Source organism: Podarcis melisellensis (genome assembly GCF_964234715.1).
Source record: "Podarcis melisellensis genome assembly, chromosome: 10".
Lineage (NCBI taxonomy): Eukaryota > Metazoa > Chordata > Lepidosauria > Squamata > Lacertidae > Podarcis > Podarcis melisellensis.
The window spans coordinates 42,260,318-42,288,167 of record NC_138542.1 but is presented as its reverse complement, the minus strand read 5'-3'; the positions used below and the strand labels follow the sequence as shown (position 1 = coordinate 42,288,167).

Below are 27,850 nucleotides of genomic sequence, written 5' to 3'. Positions count from 1 at the left end.
AATTATTTCATGTATTTGTCAAGAGTTTTATAGATTCCCCTGAATCAGTGAAATGCATCTGGGGGAGGGGATTATAACCATAGCATCTTATTATTTTTGCCGGCAACATTCAGCCTGGTTTTTTGGTGCATCTCCCTTTTTCTGGTTGCTGTTCTGATGTTAGTCTTGTTGACTTGTGGAACATGATTCTAGGCATCCTCTCTCACAGCTTTGCTGCTATATATCCCCCAGTTTCTGAACAGTCTAATTTACTAGTTGCCCTGAGTCCTCAGCATGAGTCATGCTATCTAAACAAATAAAATCATTGACCTTGATGGCAGCTTGTTCCATTGATAATTTAGTTGAATTGTGGAATAGCAGGTCAAGATGTCTAGCAGCACAAGTGTCTTATTCCATTTTCTCAACAGTTCAGGTCCTGGATTAAATTAGGATAGTACATAATTAGAAAGAACAGGTTTGATTTATTTTTAAAGACTTATGTCATACAAAGCCATGGGAGAAATCTTTAATTTCTACTACTGTAAATTTCCCACCCATGGGAGCTGTTCCAGATGATATATGGCCTGGTGCACTTTGCTTGCTTATCGTTAGAGGCGAATAATCTTGAACCTGCTGTGATGAGTACGCCGCCTACAATGAGTCCCAAAACATTAAACCACACATCATGCCAGGAGATCTGTGAATGATCTTACCTTTTTAAAAACTAAATGCTACTGGTGGAATGTGTGTGCTAATCTGATTAAAAAGTGGTGGGGGAAGGAAGGGAATGGGGAAGTTTAGTTCTTTCCAGGCACACCATCTTCTTGCTCTAAACTGTTATTCCACATGTATCATACCTGCATTTCCTCAATCCATGGAGTAAATGTGTGTGTTTACGTGATTAAGCTTGGCAAAATAGTGCAGAGGAAAGGGTAAACAACAACATCTCTGCATCATATTCCTAGTCAAATTAGCTGTCCCCACCCAGTGGCTGTGTTTAGTAAAAAGGAAAATAGTCAGGAAATCAGTGATGATGCTCCCAGTATATAGCATGCAGTTTAGCCCTAAAGAAATAGGAAACAAATTCATATGTTGACCTATTTTAGAAACTGGGTGTGTGTTTTAAATGAACTTGGCACATATGTGAATGAGTTTGTGTGGTGGCTGCTTTATATATTCTGTACTAATACATTTCTTAGTACTGTAAGATAAAATACTGTATTTTAATATTTGTAATCAATTATTTTTTAAAAAACAAAAAGCCCTATTGCTTTAGGGATCCTTGCTGTGACAAAGGTTGAGAACCTCTTACGCATGAAGCACATGAGATCGCATCACAGCAGTCGTCTTGTTACCACAGTAACAGGAGTGAGCCAGCTAAGTGAGCCCCCCAGCTGCTGAATAGGAAAGGAGAAACAAAACACAGCCCTCTTCCTGTGTGAAATAAATTGCTGGAACATTTTTTTAAAAGAAAAGAAAAATGGCAACCTTTAATCAATTGCTCTTATATTTTTTTAAGGGTGGGAGAAGAATCAGGCAGTTGAAATTGTTTCCAGTAAGCATTGGGGATCCCAGGAATGTAACATTTCTACTTAGATTATTAAAATAAGTATTAGGAAACACTTTAATTGACATTTCCTGCAGTCAGTTTTTTAAGATTCAAGTATCTGGCTGGTATCCTGGTATAACTAAAGAATGAATGGAATAAACCAACTGCCTATAGACAAATAGTGGGATATTTCTCAGAGCACACAAGACTTCCATTCTGTAGTCATCTTCTTTAGCATAATTTGTGCTGTTATGTTCTGATAAGGAAGTGTGATGTCTTCCATGCAGTTCTATAATGCCTGGCATTTTAATATCTCTAATCCTTTTAATACTGTTAATAGGGATGGAAATATAGTTCAATTTCAGTTATCTTGGTTTCTCTTTTTTCCAATCTTCAATTCAGTTCCTATTTCTGCAGCAATTTGCAAATTTTGTATTTAAAAAAATCCTCATGAAAAAATTCCAGCATTTCAGTGTGAATTTATCCATAATCTTGCTAGGTTCAGGCACCAGTGTAGTGGCACAGATTGCATCATCTTGTTAGTGTAACAAAATTTCATAATTAATTCAAGGTTTTGCACCTTTGGACCAAGGTGTCTTGTTGGGTTTGAAGGGCTTGAAGGAGAAAGAACAGTTTGGTCCAATGGGTTATAACACTAGATTGAGCCAAATGGGAGGAATTAGATAAATGAAGTCATTTTCAAAGTAAGAAAAATGACAAGCAAGAAACCAGTTTTTAATATTTTACTGAACTATATACACTGGATTAATCAGCTGTTGTTCCTGGATAGCACATCCCAAATACTATAATGAGGGCACAACATGTCACATAGAAAATGGTTTTAATAAATCAGCTTATTTGTTTATTTAAAGCATTTTACCCCATGTATTTTTGTCCGCCTCCTGTCACTAACTCCTGCAGTCAAACTGGTGCCAAAACTATATTGCTCTGCTTTCCTTTGGACCACACCAGCAACGCTGAGAGGAGAGACTCATTGTCTGGGCAGCCCAGGACCTCTATACACACTGCCCAGGCTGGCACCCCATAGAGGTCATTTTGGTGCTGCTAACACAGCAAAAACAATGTGGGAGGCAGCAGTGACAAGTCACTGGTCTTTGCAAGCTCAGCAGGTGCTGTGATTCTCCATCCCTGGAGGCACACTCCATTGTCTCTCAAGACAGACAGAAACAAAGACAGCCCCTGCTTTCAGATACGATGCAAAAGAATAGCTGGTGAGCTGCGGCGGGGGGGGGGGGAGAAAACCCTCAGGTGCTAGTTATTAAAGTTACTTTTTTATCATAGCTAGCTGTGATAGAAACATTTTATATTGGTCATGGTTGGTGACTGACTTATTGACAATAGAAACAGGGATGTTGGCACTGCATGGGCATACTGGCAGGAGTGCCAGCAGAGGCAGATTTAGGGTAGCGTGAGTGGGGCCATCACACTGGGCACACAGCTGAGAAGGTACATCCATGCGTCTGGTCAAATAATTTATTCTGCACTAACATTAGGGTTTAGATCAGGCATAGGCAAACTCGACCCTCCAGATATTTTGGGACAACAACTCCTATGATCCCTAGCTAAGAGGACCAGTGGTCAGGGATGATGGGAATTGTAGTCCCAAAACATCTGGAGGGGCGAGTTTGCATATGCCTGGTTTAGAGAAATCATCCAAATGTTAAAGCAAAGCACAAGGTTTTCATTTAATAATAACATTAATAGAAAAGCATTAGAGCAGTGCTCTTGCAATCACAGTGAAACATGAACATTTCTGGCCATTTGCTAATTTTAATGTACAATGGATGTATTTGATATATTGCCTGACTAATCTACATTAAAAAGAGTCAATTGAAAGAAGAGCTGAAAAACACATTTTCCTTTCCTTTTCTTAATAATCTAGTAAATATTTTTTCTTTTCTTTTTTGCCTTTATGAACAAAATTACAAGGACCTTATTCCAGGCCTAGAATGGATACTCTGCATAGTGTAGGATCTCCTTTTCACTTTTTTTGGGGGGGGCACCATTTGAAAAGAAGGCCTCCATTTTGGAGATCTTTCAGCAGGCATGTGAACATACCTTCCAACATTTCTCTGATGAAAATAGGGACATCCCATTCCATAATGATAATTTTACTATTTATACCCCACACATCTTATTGGGTTGCCCCAGCCGCTCTGGACAGCTTCCAACATGTATAAAAACACAATTAAACATTAAACATTTTAAAAAACTTCCCTATACAGGATTGCCTTCAGATGGCTCAGGTGTTAGACAACTCCATACCCTTGAATATTTATCCATTGAAAATAGAGACATCCTAAGGAAAAGCGAGACATTTTGGAATCAAATCAGAAACTGGGATGGCTGTATGAATGTAATGACAATCTGCAGTGCTTTCCAAAAGAGGGGAGGGATTATGCTGTGTGTTGCATGCAGATCACCTCCAAGGATTGAATTGCTCTGGGTTGCCTCCTTTAAAGAAGGTGGGTCATAGTGGTGTGATACATAGCATGGTACCTCAACCGCACTTAGTAAAATATTTGCCCAAAGATGTTCACACTGCAAATTACTTCTTTCAGAGTGATAATGGCCACTTTAAAGGAGATGATGTGCAGTGCAGTACCTCCCTCTTCACTTGGGGTGGAAGAGAGGTGAGACAAAGGTCACAATATTGCAGTAAAATGGTTTTTTTCTCTCCCTAGCGAAGTGCTACTTTTCAGCGAAACAGCATCTTTCATTGTGAAAAACAGAACCTATAAAGATTCAGTGCTGGAACAGCCCTGCATGGCTTAACACACTGATAAAGAAATATGTTTTCTGTTACTGAATAAGATATGTTGCTAATTTACTTTACAGTGTGATCATAAATAACACACAGTTTTCCAACCATTAAACATATCGTGCTATTTCATGACTTAATATGTCAAGCGGGGTGAGCTGGCTTTTAAACATTTTACTAGCAGATAAGAGCTGCTTTTTCCTAGTTTTGTCCTACAGTGCTGCTGTACTGTTTAAAGGCCAGCAAATGGTCAGTCTGTGAGCCAGAGATGGAGGAAGGGGGGCAGTGGGGGCGGGTTGCCCCGGGTGTCACCACTGAGGGGTGACAAAATGCCAGTCGGAACTCATTGTGGGGCCTGCCCCAAACGGTCTGCCTGCCACCTCCCCCTCAGCTGTAGGGCGGCTGAATGAGAGGAGGCCGGCAGACTCCTTGGAGGCCCCACAGAGCGTCCTGCCCTGGGTCACCCCGGCCTGCGGGCAGCTGGCCCCACCCCTGGGCGCAGGGCACACGTGCCACCCCAGGCTCCCATTTGGCTTGCTCCGCTGCTGCTGTGAGCACTTAGAAAACGATGTTGTGATTACTTAGACCCAGCATGGGTTTCTCAAAAGCAAGTCATGCCAGACAAATTTCATTTCTTTTTTATATATATACTGTTTCAAGCTTGGGGGATCAGGGGAATGCTGTGGACATAGGGTTTCTTGTTATCAGTAAGGCTTTTGACAAATTCCTCCATGATCTTCTTGTGGAGAAGCTGGTAGAATGTGGGCTGGATGAGGTAACTGTTGTGTGGATTATTAGATGGTTGACTGACTGAATCCAAAGAGTGCTCACTAATGGCTCCTCATTACCCTAGAAAAAAGGGACAAGTGGAGTGTCACAGGGTTCTGTTCTGGGCCCATTGTTATTAAATGTCTTTATAAACAACTTGAATAAAGGAATTGAGGGGGAGTTCATCAAATTTGCAGATGACACCAAACTGTGAGGGATAGCTAATGCTGCAGAAGACAGAATCAGGAATCAAGATGACCTTGCCAGATTTGAGAACAAACAAAATGAGAACAAATGTAAGGTTCTATACTTAGGCATGAATAACGAGCTGTGCAAATATAAGGTGAGAGACGCCTGTATTGTGAGTAGTACATGCGAAAAGGAACTGGGGGTCTTAGTAAACCACAAGCTTAACATGAATCAACCGTGTAATACATTGGCAAAAAAGGGGGTGTGTGTTAATGCTATTCAAGGCTGCATCAACAGAAGTATAGTGTCCTGATCAAGGGAATTGATAGTACCAATCTATTCTGCCTTGGTCATACCCCACCTGGAGTACTGTATCTAGTTCTGGGCACCACTAAGAAGGGTATTGATAAGCTGGAACATGTGCAGAGGAGCGTGGCCACAGTGATCAAGGGTCTGGAAACCATGCCTTATGAGGAATGGTTGAAGGAGTTGGGTTTAGCCTGGATAAGATGAGGCTGTGAGTACATATGATACCCATCTTCAAATATCTGAAGGGCTTTTCCCTAGCCCTATGTTCCTTTTGTTATTCCACCCTTTTATTTAGCTTTAGATTTCTACCCTTAGTTCCTTTCCTCCACCCATACTTTTTGCCTTTTCAAAACTATATTTACAAAAATATGAATTAAATATTTCTTTAAATGAAATCTTGGAAAACCAAAATAAATTTACATTATATCCTTGTGCTTCCTTTGCAAGGACATGAATGAAAAGTGCCATTCTGAGTTGGCTCTGATGTGTAGCCATTTCTATTTTTACAGACATTGTAGCCCTGTAGCCTTGCTGCTGCTTCTGGTTCAAATGAGAAAGTAGGACTCCTTGGGATAGCTCAGCATGAGACTCTTAATTTCAGGATCATGGGTTCGAGCCCCACAATGGGCAGAAAGATTCCTGCATTGCAGGGGGTTGCACTAGATGACCCTTGTGGTCCCTTTCAAACTCTGCATTTCTATGAGATCAACAAAACCAGAATTTCCCAATCAATAGAAAGTACCTTCATTTCTTCCTATTTCCCATCCCACCCTAGCTCTGTGCTGACAATGCAGCTCCAAGGGTTTTAATACAGCTATAATCGAAGTCATGCTCTTTTTTAAATGCATAACGGTATTTGGAGTTTTCTGCTGAGCAGTGCACATTATTCTCTAACGTTCTTTTTGGGGGGTGGGGATGGGGTGGGGAGACTGTTGTCTTTCTCTAAGGCCCATGAGATGCTGCAGATTTCACACAGAGAGATCAGGCTTTAACTTGCATTTGCACTCTCACTTATTGCTCATCAAATCTTTGCTCATTTTCAGAAAGTGATGCCTATGCACTATTTAATTGCTTCAGGCTTCCTGTTCTAGATCCTTAATTACAATGGGTATCTTTTCTGGGAGTAATGTTGTTGGCAAAATTAGGGAGCAATGATTATGCCAAATATCAAAAGTAGTCTACTTCTTATGGGCCTTCAGTTTCATAAGCAATTCAGATGTCTCATTTCTGTCTTCAGCCTTTGGAGTTACTTTGCTTACCCCCCACCAAACAATCTGCTTTGGGGGGAAATATGCAGATATTCACATGACCACATAATGGGTAGTTGCTGATGAGCAGTGTTCTGGGAGGGCAAAGACTAAATGACAGATTGTCCCAGTAGGTTAATGGAATAGCTTTAACTTTCTCTCCACCTCCTCACAAATTTGTTTGCTTGCTCAATTTTCAGCCCACTTTCCTGCGTATTGAAGGTTACACAAAGAATAGATAGAAAATAAGAAAAAAATGCTTTACATAAAGCATGGAAAGTTGCTGTAAGAGCCCCAAATGTAAAATAGGATATGTTTTTTCTTTAGTATGTAAAATAGGATATGTTTTTTCTTTAGTATGTTTTAATCTATGACTATTAGCTTGCAGCCATGTATGTATCACCCGTACATAAGCTAATAATAGCAGGGCTCTTCATTTAGTGAATGGTGGTACTGTGCTACAATTCAGGTAACTGGTGAATGATTCACACATGTACGTATGTAAATCTCTTTGTGTTTCATCTAGAGCTGCACAAAGGTTGCCTCCCACTTCTCCATCAGACCTTTCTTCCCAGCAAAGGTGTGGGTGGGAAATTCAGAGAGTGAAGAAAAGATCAGATGACATTTGGGTCAATGGTGGCAGTACAGTACTACTTTAAAGTGCCAAGTTTAAATTACAAGGTGGCTTCTTCCATTAACACTTTTTTCTGCCTCTTTAAAGCAATGCCATGGACTGGCTGGATGCAGAGGAGTGGTGGGAGGCGCCAACCGAAGAACCCCCAAGGGAGGGGGAGATGTAGAATGGGCAGAGGGAGAGGACTAGGGAGAGGAGCAGGGGAGTATGAAGGGGGGTGCAGGGCGTGCAACTCACCCTGTGTGTCACCCTGACGGGGGGTAACAAAATGGCAGGCAGCACTCGTCACCGCGGGGCCTGCAGTGTGAATGAGCCATGCTTCTCGCCGTCTACAGGCTCCACACTGTCTGCCCGCTGCTCCCCCCTCCAGCTGTAAGGTGGCTGAGGCCCTATGGATGCCATGTGCCTCGTCTTGTCCCGTATGGGCGCCCTGTGGTGTCCCTATGGGTGCCGGGCACCCTGTGGTGCGTGGCGCCCATAGGGACAGGACAGCATGGGGCGGGGCATGCAGTGTCCATAAGGACAGGGTGCACTGCAGCGCCCATAGGGATGGTACGGCATGGGGCGTGGGCATCCATAGGGACAGGGTGCGCCGCAGCGCCCATAGGGACTGCACGGGGCATGTGACCTCCATAGGGATGGGGCGTGCCATGGCACCCATAGGGATGGCACGGGATGCTGCACACCCTGTGCCATCCCTATGGGCCCTGTGCCCCTATGGGCACTGCGCCCCACTCCTGTGGGCTGTTTGCCCCGCCCCTGGGCACGCCACCCAAAGTGCCCGAGACCCTTCCTCCGCTGCTGGAAAGGAGGTGTAAGAAGCCGAAGAGGGAAAAGGGTTTAGTGAGCAGGAAGAGGCTGTGGCAGAGAGTTGTCCAGACTCAGAGGCGTACGGGGGCAGGATACAGAGATGAGGCAGGCTGTTGAAGAATCCAGGGAGTTTCCCACTCCTGCTGCATCCAGCTCCTCCCCAAGCCCAGTATCCCATAACATGCAGATAAATGAAAAGAACTGAGCAGAGATTGGTTGTGTGCAAAAAACAGTTTGTGACTGCTTGGGAAAAACCTGGAGAGGAGGAGCCTTAGAGGGAGGTGGGAATACAGGGACCTTCAGTGCCTCATTGGGGCAAGACCTACTAGAGTTGCTAGGATCACTAGACATGCACTGTTTTGGTGTCAACTTTACTGACACTGTTTTTTATTTATTTATTTATTGCTGAGATACTCCTAACCCTGGTTCCTGACAAGCACTGCAATGGCTCGGCTCAGCCCCTGCCAGCACCACTGTTCCCGCACACTTTGGAGATTGGGTGTCATTCCCAGGACATTATATGGAGGGAGGAATAGTACTTGTTGTCACCTCACCCAGCCAAATATGTGCTCTCCCTTCCTGATCTTTATGAGAGCTTCCCCTCTGAACCCATAAATGCTGAGAAATTTGGTGGGTTGGAACATTTGGATCAGTCTTAGTTCCATCAGTGTCTCACTCATAGTAGAATGCATGAACTACCCTTTGAAAAAGAGCTGCATTTGAGGTGAGAGAAAAGCTCTGCCTGGGGTACATGATTTGAGTGTTTGGCACCCATGAGTCATCATTTGATATTGCCAGTTGAATGATGAACAAGCCGATATTCACCTTACTCCAGATCCACCTGCTTGCCATTCTGTCTGACTTTGTTTCTATCTGCTTCTGAAATAGAGTTGTTTTAGCTACTGTGGCAGTAGTGGAGTGTGCTCTAAGTTATGTTTATTTTTACAAAGTATTAACAATTAAATCACATGGGTTGCATCCAACTTAGTTTTTCCAATTGAAAGTGATAGACATGACTAACTTAGATACATTCATTTTAATGGCTCTGCTCTAAGTTAGTCATGTCTATCAATTTCAGTGGGTCTACTCTGAGTAGGACTAGTTTTGCCTACAACCCATCTATATGGTTCCTCCCACTTAGACCCTTTCCCAAAATCTTGCAATAAAATCCAGCAAATAAAATTTTTGAAAGCAGGAAAAGAAACAGGAAGGGGGAAATCAACACAAAGGAGAACCAACACTGGATTCCTTGAAGAGTACACAGATGCGTTCTTTTTAAAGGAGCACTTCTAAACAGCAGTTTAGTGTGGACTCCGTGCTGCTCATGCATGCAGCTCTTTGTGCAACAGCCACACAATGTCATCTTCATACAGTGATAATGATGGGAACATGCCCATGCAGTGCTTTTTGGTGTTGATTGGTACTCACTGGTGCATAGTACCGTCCCCTCTAACTGCCTGATCCTTAAAATGATGACGTGATTGCCTGGGTGATGGGCCATTAAGGGGAACAAAGGAAAGGGGCTCTGTGTGAGACAGCTAGTTAGAAGGATATAACCAGAGTTTAGAGTTGAACATTGCAATAATAGGGGCCACAGGAAAAAGCAGCAAGCTGGAGAGAGAGTCAAAGCAATGTTTGACTTCTGTTTGAATACAAGGCTACGGCTATAGTAGAAACAAGACCCTTTTGGGGTATTAATGCTGTGAACCCCTCTATTGTAGGCTCAGGTTGTATTAATGTGTAAATGAAACATATATAATAAAAACACCACAATTTCTGCTGTGCCTCATTCAAAAAGGAAACATGAATCCTGGAAAAACACATGATACCCCGGAATCTTGCACCTCTTGGAGATTGGGGTGGCATGGAACAATATATTTAATTAATTGCTAGTACTACAGATGGAGTACCTGTAGTGATACTGTAACTTTTACATTTTCTGAACCCGAAAAGAAGTATGATCATGATTCTTGATTTGTTGTTTACAATGTACTTGTTAAAATCCAGTAGCATAAGATGTTTTAAACTATCCAAAATATTTGCCAATATATACCTGTCACTATATTTTCTTGTTTGTTTTAGGGAAGCAACGTGATGGAGGATCAGGACCTTTTAGAAATTGGAATACTTAATTCTGGACACAGACAAAGAATTTTACAGGCAATTCAGCTCCTTCCAAAGGTACCCTTTTGTTTTCCTGTCCACATTCCAATATCATAAGCAAGAGGCTATTATTATTATTACTACTATTACTATTAATACTATTATCAATCAATCAAACCTTTATTGCATTAGCATACAGCCATAGCAAGATAAGAGAAAAAATGCTAGAGACAAGCAACTATTATTATTACTATTATTATTATTATAGCATCATTCTTAAGTAAAGAATGTTGTCCTTCTGGGCCTCGCTATCTGCCAACATAATTTTTAGTCCTTGTCACCTGTGCTATGTCTGATTCATATTGGTGCCCTTTTTAAAATAACATTCTATATAACTGGAGAAACAGCAGTAACATATTCAAGTAGGTTCATTGATAGTCTTATGATCCATGAGTTATTCTTTTAAAGTCATCCAAGTTGGTGGGCATCACTGCTTCTTGTAAATTCCATGGTTTTCCCTCCTTGAGAAGGGAGGAAACCAATCCACATGCATATCAGGGTATTAAAACAGAAAGATGACTGTTTTCAGACAACAGAGTCTGCGTTCTGGCACTGGGGATGAGTGACATCAACCAGTTTATCCACAAAAGTGCTGGGTCTTGTTGCTTCTCGTTGACTATATAGTGGCTGGAGGTGGGGAAGAGAGAGATGCAGCAGAAAGGCAGCCTGTAAGTCATCTTTCACAGTAGCTTCCACTTTTGCCTAGAACTCCCCCACCTCACTGTCTGTGCATATGTGTGCTCAGTACCTCTGGGGCTCAGAGCTCGCCACCATCTCCACCCAACCTCCAATGCCCAGCAAAAGTTAGAATAACTTCCCATGGTGTCAGGTGTGGGTGATTCTGTCCTCCCCTGGCAGCATCAAGGATCAAGGCAGAAGCAAGAAAGTTTGCATTTATGGTTCTCATGGCAAATAATCCAGTCCTTAACTCCATAGTGATGTTGCTCACTCTAAGCCCCTTCCCTTCCTTCCCCAGCAACAGCCTGTGGCCCTGTGGGTGGCCTCAGGAGTCAAATGTCTTTGGGCCCTTTGCTTTTGAATTCTAAGTTAGCGATGTGTACACAGGTATGGTGGCTCTTCTATGCTCTCCAAGGACATCTCTGCTGGCAATTCTCCCACTCTTCCTCCTTCTCCAAACACCTCATAACTTGGCAGCTCTGAGTTCTGCTGCAATTCAACCCTGTCTCCCTCTTCTCTTGAAACTACTGGAGAAGGGGGATCTAACCACGCCCCCTCCTCCTCTGAGGGAAGCAAAGGAGGAGAAGGGGGTGATTCCCAGCCGTCCCCTTCAGTCCAGTCCCTGACACTTAGGCAGCTCAAAGCAGCCAGGCAGTGCTCCAATATATTAATGATTTTTGAGATCCTTTCCAAGAAGACCTGCAATTCTTTCAAGAAACTTTCACTCTATCTATGTTTATTTGTTTTAAAGGTTTGTAAGATGCTCTGAACAATGCAAACATACTACAAGCTTGGGGCATATATACTTCTAAAAAAACTACATACACATCCTGTTGGTTAAAGTTGCTCTGCCTTTGATACTTACTGCTGGATGCAAATGTGGAATCCATTCTGTTAAAATTTTTCCAAAATATGAGAAAAAACTAATTATAATCTCTCAATGTGGAGTTATGACACATTGCAGACCCAAGCGCAGCAGGCCAAAGGTTACTGTGTGGAGGGGTTTTAAAGTGGAGAAGCAGCAAACAATGGTGTGACACCAGCTTGGGATCGAAATGGCCACAACTTTATTGATTACAGATGTAGGTCGGTTTCGGCATAGGCCTTGGGTATGTATCCTGAATCAGCCAACCCAACTGCTGGCTGATAACTCCATCAGGGTCGATCCTGTGGTTAAGGATCCCCTATGATGTAGATCTGTAAGATGATCCTGTCAATATGTCATCTGGGGTGTTCTATGGCCTGTTGGCCCATGTCTGGGCTTTCAGTCAGAGCCCAACCACTGGACCCCATTACTGAGCTTCCCAGAATTTTGATCCTGGATCTGTGGGTTGGGCAGCTACCTACCCCATAGCTTTAGAGATCTGCAGCTGTTGCCCAGGTGTTCTATGGCCTGTTGGCCCATGTCTGGGCTTTCAGTCAGAGCCCATCCACTGGACCCCATTACTGAGCTTCCCTAAATTTTGATCCTAGATCTGTGGGTTGGGCAGCTACCTACCCCATAGCTTTAGACTAAGGATCCAACCAAGTGCCTTTTTCTGCCACATGAGTCAGCCCCTCCATGCCAGCTTGTTGCCCAACCGCTCACATCTGCAACCAGTCCCACAGGCTCCAGTAGATGTTCATCAGCCTGGACTCATTGCCTGTTGGTGATAGGTACAAGCCATTTCATCGATGCAAGTCCATTTTGTCGTAAGTGATAGCAGGATGCCAAACAATGCACTCATCTAACCAGGATACCAAGCAGGACATTGCGCTGTTCACCTTCTTCCAGGCAAGATTGATAGCGCCAGTTCTGATGCTCCTTGCCACTGCCACCACTCCAAGTACCTGGACCCAAAAATGGACAAGCTGGGTGTGCCATATGAAGGCCTTGAGATCTGCAGCTGTTGCCCAGATGAGGTCTATGTCTTTCTTCTTGACCAGATCATTTTCAATAAGCTGAATAACAAGGGCATCAGGCAGCTCCGGTGCTGCCACCCATGGCATTAGATTGTCCCACTGCATGCCCATGTGGCCCATCCAGGTGTTATGTGCTCTGTCTTCTAAACCAAGGTGCTGCCCCCATGAAGTTAATAAAGCTCAGTGCACTATGCTGTGACTACAGATCCACGCCTGTTTTCAGCTTGTACCTGCAAGAAATCATCTACAAGAGGCAGTGAGGCCATGGATCCCAGTGCACACATAGTGCCTATAAGCAGATGATTGGTAATGGCCCAGAGCTTTAATGCAAGCCAGGGGAAGGCCCCAGCAGAAAGCCATGGTGGCTGTGCCTATACAAAAGGAATCTGCAGAAAATACTCTGGAGTCCAACCCACACTCAAGGATGGCTTTTCTAAGGACTGCAGTGAACTGGCATCTGGATAAGTGAGCACTATCTGTGCGCAATTGCAGTGGGATACCTACGCCGGGCCTCACCTTCAGGAATTTCCTTGTGCGAACCACTGGGCTGGAGTTGGGACATGTCACCATCTAAAGAGGGGTCACCTTACTGCGCATACAGTTACCTAACTGCACTGCTGCACACACAATGGTAAAAATAAGAATAAAAAGAAATGTAAAAACTGCCAATGAGAAAAAGGTGGTATTGTTGTAACACGTGATATATTATGCATATCATTTTCACATGATGCATGTTTGAGATGCACATGCACAAAATCCTTAGATTCTTCAAAATCTTGAAATAATGGAGAACATTTCCACCAAGCACATAATGCTGAATTCATAACTAGGCAAACTAAGTATGATTTTTGAATTATCACCCATCATTAGTTCCAAGACATATTGAACTGCATTGGAAATCTGAAACACAGTTGTGCAAAACCCAGTTGGTTTGAACAGAATTTGACATTTAAAAGTTATAATATTATATAATGAAGCAGTGATGCCATCAATGCAGACGAAAAATACTTGGTTTTGGTGTAAAGAATCCTTCCTTTTCTATAGAAGTAGCAAGTAAGAGAATTCTGCTTGAGAAACAAGCAGCCATGGAGTCACCAAAAGGCCTAAAGGAAGAAGCCATCAGCCTGGGAATCAAGTGACAGCAGTGGAGGTCATGAAGCTAAGATGTGCTCATGAAAAATAAGTGCTGAATATAAAGTTATGAGCTAAAGAGGGGGGAGGATGACAGCTTGAAAGGCAAGGAAGGAGGCTAAGAATTGTGAGGATGCTGATAATTTTGGGGGGCAAGATACAGAGACACATCGTGAAAAGGCACCAAGCAAAAGTGTCAGTGAATCACAACTCCAAGCCAGTTATGACCACCTCTTCCTTCTTCACCCCACACAGACATCATAAAACTCCTGGCACACCAGAAAAGCAACTATGTCATAACTTTTAAAAGGATCATGCTGTGATTTCTGGATCTTTTATGAACATTCATTTTACTTCTGGTCTCAGATTTGTGAGCGTATGAATGAACTGCATAGTATGCTGAGAGTTTTGACCAAATCAGAAACTATGAAAAGAACAAGACTTAGATGAGGAAGATGGTTAGTTTAACCATTAGCACAACTGATATTTTTTTTAATGTTATCAAAGAAGTATGACGTGGCTTTTGCTATTTGGACCATATTTTAAACTACTGGATGGACGAATCAAAAGCTAGAATTCAAGAAGCAATCCTTTCCACTATTGAGCTGATAAAATGTAATTATTTGCCAGAGTGTTGCAAGAGGATGATACAATATAAGGAAAAGTACATTCAGCACCAAAGAAATCCCTGTAGGCATCTCAAGCTTGAAAATTAGTGCTCCAGTAGAGTCCTGAGGAACAGGAGAGCAGGGATATCAGTAACCTCAGAGCTGTAAACCTTCAAAGCATCTTCCTGAGTTCCAGCAGGAGCAACATACTGAAGGATGTGCGAAAGAGACTCAAAAATCTGTTTTAGGAGGAAGCCTTTGCCTTTTTATATAAATGTAGGTCCAGATTTGTATGCAAAAGGGAACTGTAATAAGAGCTCCTTTCCAAGGGGATATGGGGCCAACTGGGAATTGCAATGCCAGTTAGTGGTTATTGGAAAAGTACTGACTTGCACTTCTCAACCTAACTGCTAAACCTCCTGACATGAAGAAGTTTTGCAAATAATAAAGGAGAAACTTCCACTAAACTTCCACTAGCTGCTGGTAGGGGAAAATAATAAAGCACTACGTCAAATCTTTTATACCTGTCAGAAAGCAAGGAGGTCTATGCATGGTAGAAGTACCCTTCCAGAGGATGTCCACTGATATTGTGGAACCATTGCCTTGATCCATTCACAATGGGTGTGGCGGCAACGGCAGCAGGTGTGTGCATGTATGTACTGTATGTAGGATGCTTCTGAAATCATTGCCTGCTGAATTTCTCCTTGGTTTTTCAGGTTCTGAATTACCAGAATATTTTTTCCAACTAATGTTGGAATCTTTAGTCATTCGGCAGTTTTGTTTTGTTTTGTTTCTGGCTTTTGGGTGTCCTCTGAAAGCACTTTGCCAAATAACTTAAAAGCTGAGTAAACCAAAAAGAAATAAAGGGCAGATGCCTAACACTTATCTTCTCAGAAACCTTACAGGTACCCTGCCTCAGATTCCAGCCACAAACAGCCACCATGAATCTCAATACCACTGCTGGAAGGACAAGATACCCCACCTAGGTAAGCAAAGTCACCAGGGAACCATGCTTTCCAGTATGGCATCTGAAATTACTCTATCCTTCACTTCCAAGCCACCCAAGAAATGTCAATGGCCACAGAACGTTTCCCATTCCTCCACTGTAATATGTGGACACTGCACTGGCTTAACAATTCTCCCCTACTTAGCAGGGTCTACAAGTTTTTCTTTCCCTAACCATGGAACACAGAGTAGAGATGCTCTGTGCAGAAAGGAGAGTTTTGATGGCTATAAACCCCCAAATGCAGGCAAATATCTACCACAGACAGACTGGTGAACGCAATAAAGAGCAGAGATACCTACAGGGGTGAACTTTAGGTACCCCAGTACCTTAATTGCAACTACTGGCAAATGCCCATTAGTCATTTTTCCTTGTGTGGCCTGTTTTCCAAGCATTAGTTACCCTTCCAACAGTTTGATTTCACCCCCAAAGGCACACTCCTCCATTGTCTCCCAAGGCAGACAAATGCTGAGTTGCTGTCAGAATGGACTACAGCAATGCTCTCTATGTGAGTCTGCCTCACATAGATAATGTGTAAATTTCAGCTGGTTCAAGATGCAGTGGCCAGCCAATTACTCAAACATCTGAGCATATTTCTCTGGTCTTTCATAACAGGGATTGTTTCCAGGCTCAGTTTATATTGTTGATTTCAGCCTTAAAAGCCCTAAATGGTTTGTGGCCAAGCCACCTCAGTGCCTATCTTCTCCCATAAACTAGATCAGATTGGCATCTGAGTTCTGTTCATGATCCCACCCTTATATGAAATCAGATGGGCAGAGCCTTTTTTTGGTGGCACCAAAATTGTGGAATAACATCATTGTGAAGTCCCATTGGTACTTTTCTCCTTTAGCATTCAGAAACATTTTGAAGATCTCTCCCCTCATTCAAAAAACAAAACAAACTCAACTCCTCATGCTTTTGGTTTGTCAGTTTCTGTTATCATGCTGTGCTTGGCTTTTATTATGTTGTTTTGGATTTGGTTTTCTCTGCTGATGTTTCCAGTTGCTTTGTTTTCAATTCTTTTCTTTTAGGGCAAACCCTCACAAGGAGACTTACATTTTAAAAAGTCTGAAGCAGTATAGCATGGAAAAGAAAAATTGTAACAAAACCAGCATTATATAAAATTAGTGTATATATATGGAGCCAGTAATATCAAAGGCGTAGATGAGGAGTTTTAAAAAAATGTCTTTAAGGTCTGCATTAAAGCTAGAAGGGGGGGGGGGCAAGAAGAGCTGTTGGAAGAGGAAGTCCACAAGTGTGGGCCTACCACTGAAAATGCCCTGTGCATGATCCCTGTTGGTCTTAGTGTGGAGCTAGTTCTAGACTTAGGGCCTAGACAGGTTTATATTGGTGTAGGCATTACTTCCAATAACCTGGTCCCAAATTGTCCAGACTTACCTCCTATGCTTTTATAGATCTACTTTTGGGTTGGGGAACTTTAAAGTTTATTTCATGCACTTCAGATTTTTTATATTAATTTATTGAACTTTTAAAGTCCAGCTACTTTATGTGTCCGTAGTACAAAAATAAAGCTAAAGATAATCTAATGAGCACCTACTCTGTTGAGTACGCTGTGTTACTCATTCTTCATTACCATCCCCATGTTTCTCTTGTGTCTCCACAGGCAACCAGGCAACCATTCAGAGTGCATCTCCAGTGCCATGCAGACCTCAAGCAAGGCCTACAGCAGTAGAAAATGGGAAGCCAATTGTGCCTCTGTGGGGTTGCCTTCCTCCTTTGTTTTCTCTTGTGTCTGAAGAGGTTACAAGAGCACATGACAGACTGCAGTTTAACAGATGCAGTTGTATGCAGCTGGAAATGGGGAAAACTGCATCTGTTGCTCACTGGCATGCAGATTACAAAGGCACAAAGGCACACAACAACTATTTTTGAATTATTTATTAATCATACTATAATGAGAAATAAATCTATGTATGTAAAAGTGATTTTATGCCTATATTTTAGTGTATTTGACATTAATTACTACAGGTTCCCCCCCTCCCCAAAAAAGGTTTGTTCAATTTGCCTTTAAAAAATTATGGCTTTCTTTGTACATTTTTAAAAATGTTTGGTTGGGTTTAGGCCACAGGTGCCAGCTCCTAGGGGCTGAACCCTTTTGGCACCCCTCTATATTTTTGTGGTAGGGACTGGGGGCCCACCTATGTCTCAAAACCACAGAACAGAAGAGCAGAGCTAAGTGTGCCGTGCCTCCAGTGACCAGCTGCTCCTCCTGCTCCTCCTGCCATAGAAGGGAAGGAGGGTCAAAGCAGCCTCCCGCCAGTGGCACTGCCAAGAGGAGGCGGAGTATGAGCTGCCGGTCATTGAGCTGGGTGGCCATCACATTGGCTCCTCCCCTGGTCCTCCCGATGTCACACGCACGGCGTTGGGACATCGGGATGTCATGTGCGCAACATTGTCCTCCCCAATCACCTTTAAAAGCTGGCGCCTCTGGTTTAGGCATTCCTTTTTGGTTAACAAATGTTACTGAAATGTTGTTAAACATTGTAAAGCTTGATTCAAAGAAGTTCATGCTTTGGCTAAGATAAACTTCATAAGAAAACTTTCACAAGAGGAAATCCTCAAAAGAGGACTTCCAGCTCAAATTTGGAGGACATAGGGAATGAAAAGGTCACCTACTTCCATCAGTTTAGTGGACATAGTTAGTGGGGGGGGGTGTACCACCACTGCCAGAATTTTGGCCAACAACTGGCAACCACCATTGCCTTGTCCCCCACCCACAAAGCTGCCAGGAAAAGGTCACATAATGGCCTTGCTCTTACAGGACTTCAAGAAGGGTGTTAGCCCTGAATGGCAGCTATCATTTTATTTTCCTTGGAAGCTCTCATCCGAGTTACCCTATGTCATGTGGAGTTATTCTGGGATTTTTGGAGAAATAATGTGATGACTGTCAGGAGCAGCAGTAGTGAGTTTCACCCCCACTGACTCCATTCCCCCAAACCTTCCAGACACCCATCCAACTTTGCAGCTGTGAATTGGAGCACACAATTGTGGAATCTTGGGTTAGCCCTAGTGTCCACTCTCAAAAGTATCACTGTCATCTGTTAGGGTTTTAAAGACTATCGTTAAGAGAAATTGGCAAACCTTTTATACAGTTTTTACACACTGAGAAAACTTTTCAGAATGCTTTCCTTTCAGCACTTTTTTCTGTAACATCCAAAAGCAGTGAAAATGCTGTGATGGAAATAAAAAAACCTTTCCCATCTAATAGCTTCTGCATCCTTTTCAAGTAACAAGAGTTCTGTTTTTATATACACTGACAGGTTTTTGATACATGAAAAAACAACAGCTGCTATATATATAATATTGAAACAGATTTTAATAAAGAGCTTCTAATATGTTCTTGTTATACAGGTAAGCTTTTCATAGCTGCATTTAATTAACTCTGAAATTATCCGAGTTCTTCCTTTTTAGTGGGTGGGTAGCTGGGGAGAAAACGTCAGTCCAAGCGGGGAGGGAGTCCAACACTAGACAGCTTATTTTGTCCCTGTTTGGTGACATCATAATAGGAAGCAGCTTTATCTCAAAGGAGAGGGAAGCCTATCTGGAGATGCAAGGGATTGAAACTGACCATACACATGAGAAGCACATGAGCTACTCCTGAGCTATGCCCTCCCTCACCCCCACAACAATATGCTTATATATATTTGAAACAATAATTCACCTCATTACAGACATTATGGATTATCATTTACCCTTAGACATTTAAAAAATCTTTTCTGTGATCTGAAAAGGAAAGCCAAAATATGTGATATGGAATTGATTACTGTGATCCTGTGTGTTGACAAACCATACGAGCTAAGTACATTAATAAGTGTATTTGACAGGGCATTATATGTTCATTTTTGGAATGAAATAAATTAACTCAGTTATTTGTCTTGTTCTTTTAAAAAATAATGTATATATCTATCTTCTCGTGTTCAATCCACATGTACTCATTTGTTTATACCATTTTCATACAATTTACAGTTTTACCTTTTTCCTGTAACATTATGACTGACTAAGCTAAGGAAATTATTAAAACCATTTTCAAAGAGGAAGGAAGAAACCACCTTCTTTTAAAAGCAGTATTGATTCCTTCTGCAAAAATATATCTCTGCAAAATATTTATTCATAGCATGCACCAAAGTGTAACTCTTGTAGTTCTCTGAATCTTCATCTTCAGAAAATAGCATCACACATTTCCTATATTACACTTTTCTCTTTTCTCCCCGTTACATCATTGAAAATCATTGAATTATGCCAGTTTAAATACTGTTCCTGATCCTAATCTTTTTGTGTATTCCACTTTCCCCAGCCCCATTATTTCTGATACTTACTTCAGAAAATTTCTGAGTCCTGACACTAAAAAAAAAGAAAAGATGTTTTCCTGTTTCCATCCATTTCACTGTGTACCCTTTCTACCTATTTAACATAGGGGTGTCTATAGCAGTGTTTCCCAACCGGTGTTCCGCGGCACACTAGTGTGCCGCGAGACGTTACCTGGTGTGCCGTGGGAGGGAGGCGGGCGAGTCGGGCGGCGAGAGGCCTTAGGCGCCCTGCAGAAAGGCGTCCTCTTTGTGGGTGGGTTCTCCCCCCTCCCTTAGCGCATCGTATTTAGTTGGGGATTCTGGAGAGGGGGCGGGGGCGCGCTGGCCCCGAGCGGAACAGACGCGCCGTCGTCCCCACCTCCCTCTCCTCAGTAGCTCCGAGCCGACTGACTGAGGGTGGGACGCGGCCAGCGGCGTCCTCTCTCTCTCTCTCTCCGCCTCCCAGCACCGCTTTCCCCGAGGCGGGCGCGCGCCTAAGGCTGAATGGGAGCAGCCTGGAGGCTTGGCGGCCTCTCAGCGGCGTCCTCTCTCTCTCTCTCTCTCTCTCCGCCTCCCAGCACCGCTTTTCCCGAGGCGGACGCACGCCTAAGGCTGAATGGGAGCAGCCTGGAGGCTTGGCGGCCTCTCAGCGGCTCATGACGGGCGTCCCCGAGGCGTGAGGTGCTGAGCAGGGGCTCTGCGAGAGGGCGCAAGGGATGCGTGGTGGTGCCTGCGCGCGCGTGACTTAAGAGGGCGACCTGCTGCCTCTCCTCTCTCTCCCCTCCCTCCCCTCATGGGCACGGAGTCCCCGGCACAGCTTGGTGCTACTACAGCTACAGCTGCTGCTGCTCCTGCTTGGATGAAGGCGGCTGCTTCTTCCTAACGCCCAGCCTCTGAGGGACCGCAGTCTCCCGCCCTTTTTTTTTTTTTTTGGCGGGATGCTGAGGTAAAGGATCCCCTCGCGCGCGGGCGGGCATCTCTTTGGGCAGGCCGCGTGTGGAGGCTTAAGGTGGGGAGTGTGGAGGGGTTGCGAGGGGAGGGTTCATATTGTATTGGGCTGCGGTGTGGGCGACACGGCTCTCCAATGGCCAGCCCGCAGAGGAACATTGAGTTGGAGCATTTCGAGGAGAGGGACAAAAGGCGCACTGAATAAAGTATTTTATAATTTTTCATATTTCTATTTACTTACTATTTCATAATAAAGTAATTATAAAATACTTTCTTTGTGTTTATTTGATTCCTATTAAAGAGAGTTACTTTATATATAGTCAATATAGGCACAGAGTTAATTTTTTAAACATTTTCTAATGGTGGTGTGCCTCAAGATTTTTTTCATGAAACAAGTGTGCCTTTGCCCAAAAAAGGTTGGGAAACACTGGTCTATAGAGATATTCCTTCAGGTGATCCAACTACATGTATTTGAAGTGATGCAGATGGCAGCTGTGGTGAGGGCCTGAACAGGCTCTCTTATCATATTTATATTAAAACACAGTTCAAACTGTGAGAAGCATATTTTACAACACTCTGAAGCTTATCAATAGGGCAATTTCCGTGAGTTTCTAGAAAATACCCCAGTTTTCTCAACCAGTTGATTTATACCAACAGCCCAGGAGAATAGTTTATGGAAGCCATAAGATAATTTCTCTTTTAAAAATTTATTTCCAACTTAAAATACGTTTTCCTCAATTAATTGCTTTTCTTAAAGATGATTACGATTAATCTGAACGGCCAGAATCCTTGTCTTTATGGTTTTCTGCATGTGTTTCTCTTTATAAATAAGGGCCCTGGAGACCTAAAACTGGCAGCCTAAGTCCTCTTGACTCTGAGAATGTGTCATTTCTTCTCACAGAACTCATAAAAGGGGGGATATCCTGTTCTAGATTATCCCCTTTGGTTGTGTGTGAGAGAGAAATTGGCAGACAGCTCAAGGCTACATTGGTCATCCACTTTTTTATTGCACTGTTTTACCACAGACGTTCTCCAATTCTGTGGAAATCGTTAAAACAAGAAACCATTCATAAAAGTACAGTACTGTGAATCTACACTCTGCACTGCCAGGTGTCAATAAAGAAGTTTAAAAGCTCAAATGATCTGACCTAAGAATTTCATCCAGAGAACTATGGTGTTTTCATTATGCAAAAATTAGTCTGTGGAAAGGTCTTTTGGTATCCCTTATTTCTTCTCCTACTCACACACATCCATACATAATAACAAAAACTGAACTTTTTTGTGGGGCGTTTTTATGTTTCAGATGAAACAAATAGGCAACAATGGCTACAGCCCCACCTCTGTAGCAGAGTGGCTAGATTCCCTGGAACTGGGTGATTACATCAAACCCTTTCTGATAAATGGCTATACGTCGATGGACCTTGTGAAAAAAATCTGGGATATTGAATTAATTAATGTAAGTCAATATATTTTTACCTTTAAAAAACACACGTTTTAATCCTTTAAAAATGGTCAAATGAAAACAAATTGTTGTAAAAAAAAGCGTAAAACACCTACTAACTTGTTTGTTTGGGGTGATCAGTATTGATATCTGATGTTTAGACCTGCTTCTGCTGACGTGCTCAAGATTCTTCTGTGGTGTAGTTCTTGTATGCAGCATATTGTTGGTCTCCGGCAAGCACATTACTGTAGAGAAATTTTGGAGCCTATTTATCTAAGAGTTTCTTGCTGCCAATTTAAGAAAGAAAAAGAAAGCTATAATAATATTTTTTTATTTGTACCCTGCCCAGCTGACTGGGTTGCCCCAGCCTCTCTGGGCGGCTTCCAACATATATAAAAACATAGTAAAACATTAAACCTTAAAAAGCTTCAGATGTTTCCCAAATGTTAAATAATTACTCATCTTCTTAACATCTGATGGGAGGGCATTCCATAGAGTGGGCACCACTACCAAGAAAGTCCTATGCCTGGTTCCCTGTAGCTTCGCTTCTCGCAGTGTGGGAACCGCCAGAAGGCCCTCAGTGCTGGATCTCAGGGTCCAGGCTGAACAATGGGGGTGGAGACACTTCTAAAGGGATAATGGGCCGAGGCTGTTTAGAGCTTTAAAGGTAAGCACCAACACTTTGAATTGTGCTTGGAAACGTACTGGGAGCCAATGTAGGTCTTTCAGGACCGGTGTTATATGGTCTCGGCAGCTGCTCCCAGTCACCGGTCCAGCTGCCACAGTCTGGATTAGTTGTATTTTCAGGGTCACCTTCAAAGGTAGCCCCACATAGAGCGCATTGCAGTAGTCCAAGTGGGAGATAACCAGCACATGTACCACTCTGGTAAAACAGTTCAGGCAGGTAGGGTCTCAGGTGGCATGCCAGATGGAGCTCGTAGACAGCCACCCTGGACACAGAATTAACCTGTGATTCCATGGACAGCTGTGAGTCCAAAATGACTCCCAGGCTGTGCACCTAGTTCTTCAGGGGCAAAGTTATTGCATAATCTTAATCATAAACCAGATCTTCCACTAGTCTGAATAGTTAACTGTGCTGTCTTGAACAGTGTGTCTACTTATTCCCCCCCCCCCCATGCCTCATAAATTTCAGAATGTTCATAAAGTATTGTTCTCAACATGTGATCCTATCTTTCCCTTTATAGTTTTTTAAAATTATAAAATCACTAATTTCACAACCACACAGACACCATTTAAGTTCACAAATCTCAGTATTCATATTGTGTAAAAATAACTGTTCCTACTCTCTGGGTTCGTTAATAAAGGTCATATTTTGCTTTATGGTTCAAATAAAATCTGTACAAAGTTTAGTTTGTAAAAATATTTTGTCTATAACATTCATTTCTGTATCCAACACTTTTCCTTTGCTGTTGGTCAGTAACTGTAGGGTCAAATGTCAGTCTGGGGTTTGAAAGGGAGTTTGGAAAGTAGTATCAGTGAGACTGAGGCAGAAATGTGCTAGTATAACAAATGCCTTCCCTCAAGGCCAGCAGAAAAATTTCATAGTGACAAAATGTTTATTTGAACATCTTCACAGGCTGACATGCATTTTGTCTTGTTAGTGGTAAGGTAAAGGGACCCCTAACCGTTAGGTCCAACTTTGGGGTTGCGTCGCTTATCTTGTTTTATTGGCCGAGGGAGCCGGCGTACAGCTTCCATCTGCTAAGTTTATGTTCACTTGATTCCTCTCCCGTTACTGAAGTGCTGACTGTTGCATTTTGTGTCACAAGGTCCTGAGAGAGATGACACCTTTTCAAATCAGAGGACTAGGAAAAAGCTGTCACAGATCTGTGTTTGTTATCCCACCCCCCAAACTGCTCCTAACAACATGGTTTCTCCAACACTATGAGTAAAAGAAAGAAGCCTGAGAGAAAAACAAAAGCTTCAGCTGCTATTGTTCAATTCTACATTAATGTATTGTTTTGCAGTCCCTTTTCAATTGCTTCCTGTGTAAATTTATGCAGGGTAGCATTGAGAGTTATTTTTAGATTAATACATCTAAAACATTGATTCAAAATCAGCCGTTCACATTTAATCCAATGTAGTTGTCCATATAATTATTTGTGCAAGAAGCTGGGGTTGATCCAATTCATGGGATATTCTTCAAGAGAGTTGTGTGAGAATCATGCTAAGTGCTTTAAGGCACTGAGTAGCAAATGCAGTGATTGTGTGCATTGCAGGGTGCTGTAGCACCCTCACATTTTTGAAACCATTGCTTTCTGACCTTTGTTGTACTTTATCAAAACATGTATCTGTGGAAGTTTGGCCTGCGGTTGCCAGTCAGTTCAGAATTGTCCCAGCGTCAAAGCTCTGGGGTGGATATATTTTTATGGTTGTAAGTTGTTTTTAATTGTTTTTAATCCTGTAACCCACCCTGGGACCTTTGGGTGAAGGGTAGGAAATGAAGAATGAATGAATGCCATTGGGAATTTAATAAATAGAATGGAAAACAATGGGACTAGCTGGTGTAAGTGGGTGAGCAATATAAGGTCCCCCCCCTTTATTTGAAAAATTAGTTTTTCCATAATATTACATATTTCTTTTTTTTCTTTTTAAATTACATATTTCAGTGTTATGTTATGATCTAGAACTATCCCTGTGTACTTTTTCACCACTTCCTCTTCCTCTAATTATTTTAGGCCTTTGAATCTTGTATGTTTAATCATCTGATATTCAGAACATGAGAAGGGCTGGCTGCATCAGACCAGCTGCATTTAGTCCAGCATCCTGTTCTCACAGCGGCCAACCAGATACCTGTGAGAAACCCACATGTAGGACATGAGTGCAGCACTACTCTGCCCACCTGTGATTCCCAGCAAATGGTAATCAGAGGCATAATAACTATGGCAGTGGAGGTGGAACATAGTCATTAGGGCTACTAGCCATTGATAGCCTTCTCCTCCATGAATTAGTCTAATCCTCTTTTTAAGCCATCCAGTTTGGTGGTCATCACTGGCATATGTTCTGTGTGAAGAAGCACCTTCTTAATATTACTTGGCTTATCATATATGCCAGTCAGAATCATACTGTACAGTATATTTTATTTACTTCAAGTCTAGATTACTGCAGTGTATTCTATGTGGGGCTTCCCTTGCCCTTCATTCAAAAGCTACAGTTAGTGCAGAATGCTACAGCACAATTACTGACAGGAGTGAGGCCCTGCCAACATATAACGACTGCACTCAGTTGCTGATTGCTACTGGGCTAAGTTCAGGGTATCTATATTAGTATATAAAGCTCTTCACAACTTGGGAAGAGTTACCTGTGAGATCACCTTCCCCCATATATGTCCATTCAACCACTTTGATCTATGGAAGCAGCAGTGTTACAGGTGTCACATAATACCCATTCTGCATTTGAAGGAAATGTTTATACCTCCACAGAAGGTATACCTTTTCCTTGCTCATCCATTTGAGAAATGAGGATAGGGAGAGGCCTGAACTCTCAGTTTTTCTGTTGATCAGTAACAGCAATACTGATTATTATTCAGTATCAGCCAGTGAGCAAGCAAAAGTTTGGGGACCCATTTACTCTGTCCATTACCCTGTTTTCAGTCTCCATGAGCAACTTGACTGGCAGCTGGAGTAGAGCAAGTTTCCTTCTCCATTTTTGCCTAGAGCAGAAGAGGGGAAAGAGTGCTAGAGGAGAGGAGAGGGGAAAGGAAATTACTAGATGGCTGGATGAGAAATGGATGCTTTCTGTGGCTCAAGTGCCAAACGAAGCTAAATACATATCAGCCCTCCAATGCTTCAAAATAGACAAAGGAGAAGGGGCGTGTTACCTGTTCGTACCTAGAGGAATTATGCTTGTGCACTGGATCCTTGACTTAGATTTTGGAGCACAACGGAAGCTGTGCTTAGGGTAGGAACAGACTTTTGCTTTCACCATGTGAAATTTGTTAAAAACTTTCAACAGCAATTCCTTCATACACCAAAGTAATAATTAAGCCAAAGTCACAGCAGCATGGTGTCAAACAGGCTATATATTTTCTTCTTTAAAAACACTAAAGACTCTTCCAAGCCCTGAACTTTTGTTGCTCTTTTTATTTAAAAGTTTAATTTGTTTCATCCAGCTATTCTATTTTGGTGCTTTAGAGCCTTTTGAAACAACAGTATCATAACTTAAAGGAAGAGCCATTGAATTGCTTACATTGCAGCCAGAGAGTGATGAACACTTGTCAGCAGGAGGGTGATATTTTCTATCTGTCTGCCATCCACGGATTTATAGGCCTTCTTTTTTCTTCCCTTTCATTCTCAGTTAATCTCCTTCTGCTGTCCCCTTCAACTGTATTTATTTGCGAGAAAATTTGATATTGGTAGTTGCTGGAGAAGTGAGCACCACCAATGAGCAGTCCTTGGTTGTAGTAGAGAGTATTCAGCCGTGTGGGTGTGGCTGTGGGCACACACACTTATATGGGGATAATTTGCAACACTCTATAATGGACTTTAGAGCTTATATTATTTCCATTATCATGCATATATTAAGCAGAATCAAAATGCTCCAATGCAACTGACTGTTGTGGATGATAGAGGGCAAGCTGATTGTTCAAACACATATGCAGAGCGCTTGAAATTACATTTCATTATGTTGCTAAGGAACTAAGTGTGCTATCTCTATTTTCTTGAAGAAGCTGAGCTTCAATTATATGGATTTTCTTTATAGTTTCTAGAATAGATAAATGGTGCATTATATGAAATTATTTATCAAAATGGATAAAGCTGTTATAGACATATTTGAAAAGACAAATCCTAAATGTCTAGTTTTGCTTTCCCTCACCAGCTGATACAAACTGAATGACATAATTTCCCCTATCTTTCCCCTCATCTCCGTAATGCTTTGTCAGTGCCTGTGTGATCGTATTAATCTGCAGTAATCTAAAGAATTGATAACTGATTTCACAAAGATCACATTTGTCCATGTTCTGTGTCTTTTCATACTGGGTGGAAAAGTGCAAAGGTTTAGGATCAGAGTTTTCCTTCTAGATGGGCTACCTTCCCAGGTTGACGAACCCCATCTGCAGTGAGTATACCATGAGTATAACATGCTTTAGCGTGTGCCATTCCGTATATGGAGTGAGGCATATTTTCAAAGGCTACTGCAGAGAGAAGAAACCCTATAAAAAGAATAGAATGAACAATATCATTGACTGAATAGGTAATTCAAACAATGACATGTTAATTTAACATATCCCCATTTGGACACAGCATACTGACAATTGGAGGCTAAAAAAGGAAAATGGAGGTAGTAGAATGGAATGGAGAATCCTTAAATGTTACAGTGTACAATGCTTCTTTTCAGGATTCCAGACACTACATTCCATTCCACCAGTACCCTAGTTTTCC

General features: G+C 42.3%; 1 protein-coding gene and 1 long non-coding RNA gene across 12 annotated transcripts in view; one reads left to right on the top strand and one right to left on the bottom strand.

The window, feature by feature from the left end:
• Positions 1–27,850, top strand: part of ANKS1B (ankyrin repeat and sterile alpha motif domain containing 1B) — a 343,850-nt gene that overhangs the window by 188,601 nt on the left and 127,399 nt on the right. For all 11 annotated transcript variants that reach the window (XM_081927920.1, XM_081927926.1, XM_081927925.1 and 8 more), the window contains 2 exons: positions 10,350–10,448; positions 22,311–22,463. In XM_081927920.1, the coding sequence (XP_081784046.1) occupies positions 10,350–10,448; positions 22,311–22,463 (252 nt within the window). The remainder of the gene's footprint in view (positions 1–10,349; positions 10,449–22,310; positions 22,464–27,850) is intronic.
• On the bottom strand, positions 4–26,871 carry LOC309379115. Its single transcript, XR_014172371.1, has 3 exons — positions 26,658–26,871; positions 22,569–22,693; positions 4–415 (listed from the first exon to the last, which is right to left on the bottom strand). It is a non-coding gene; the product is annotated as an uncharacterized lncRNA (long non-coding RNA).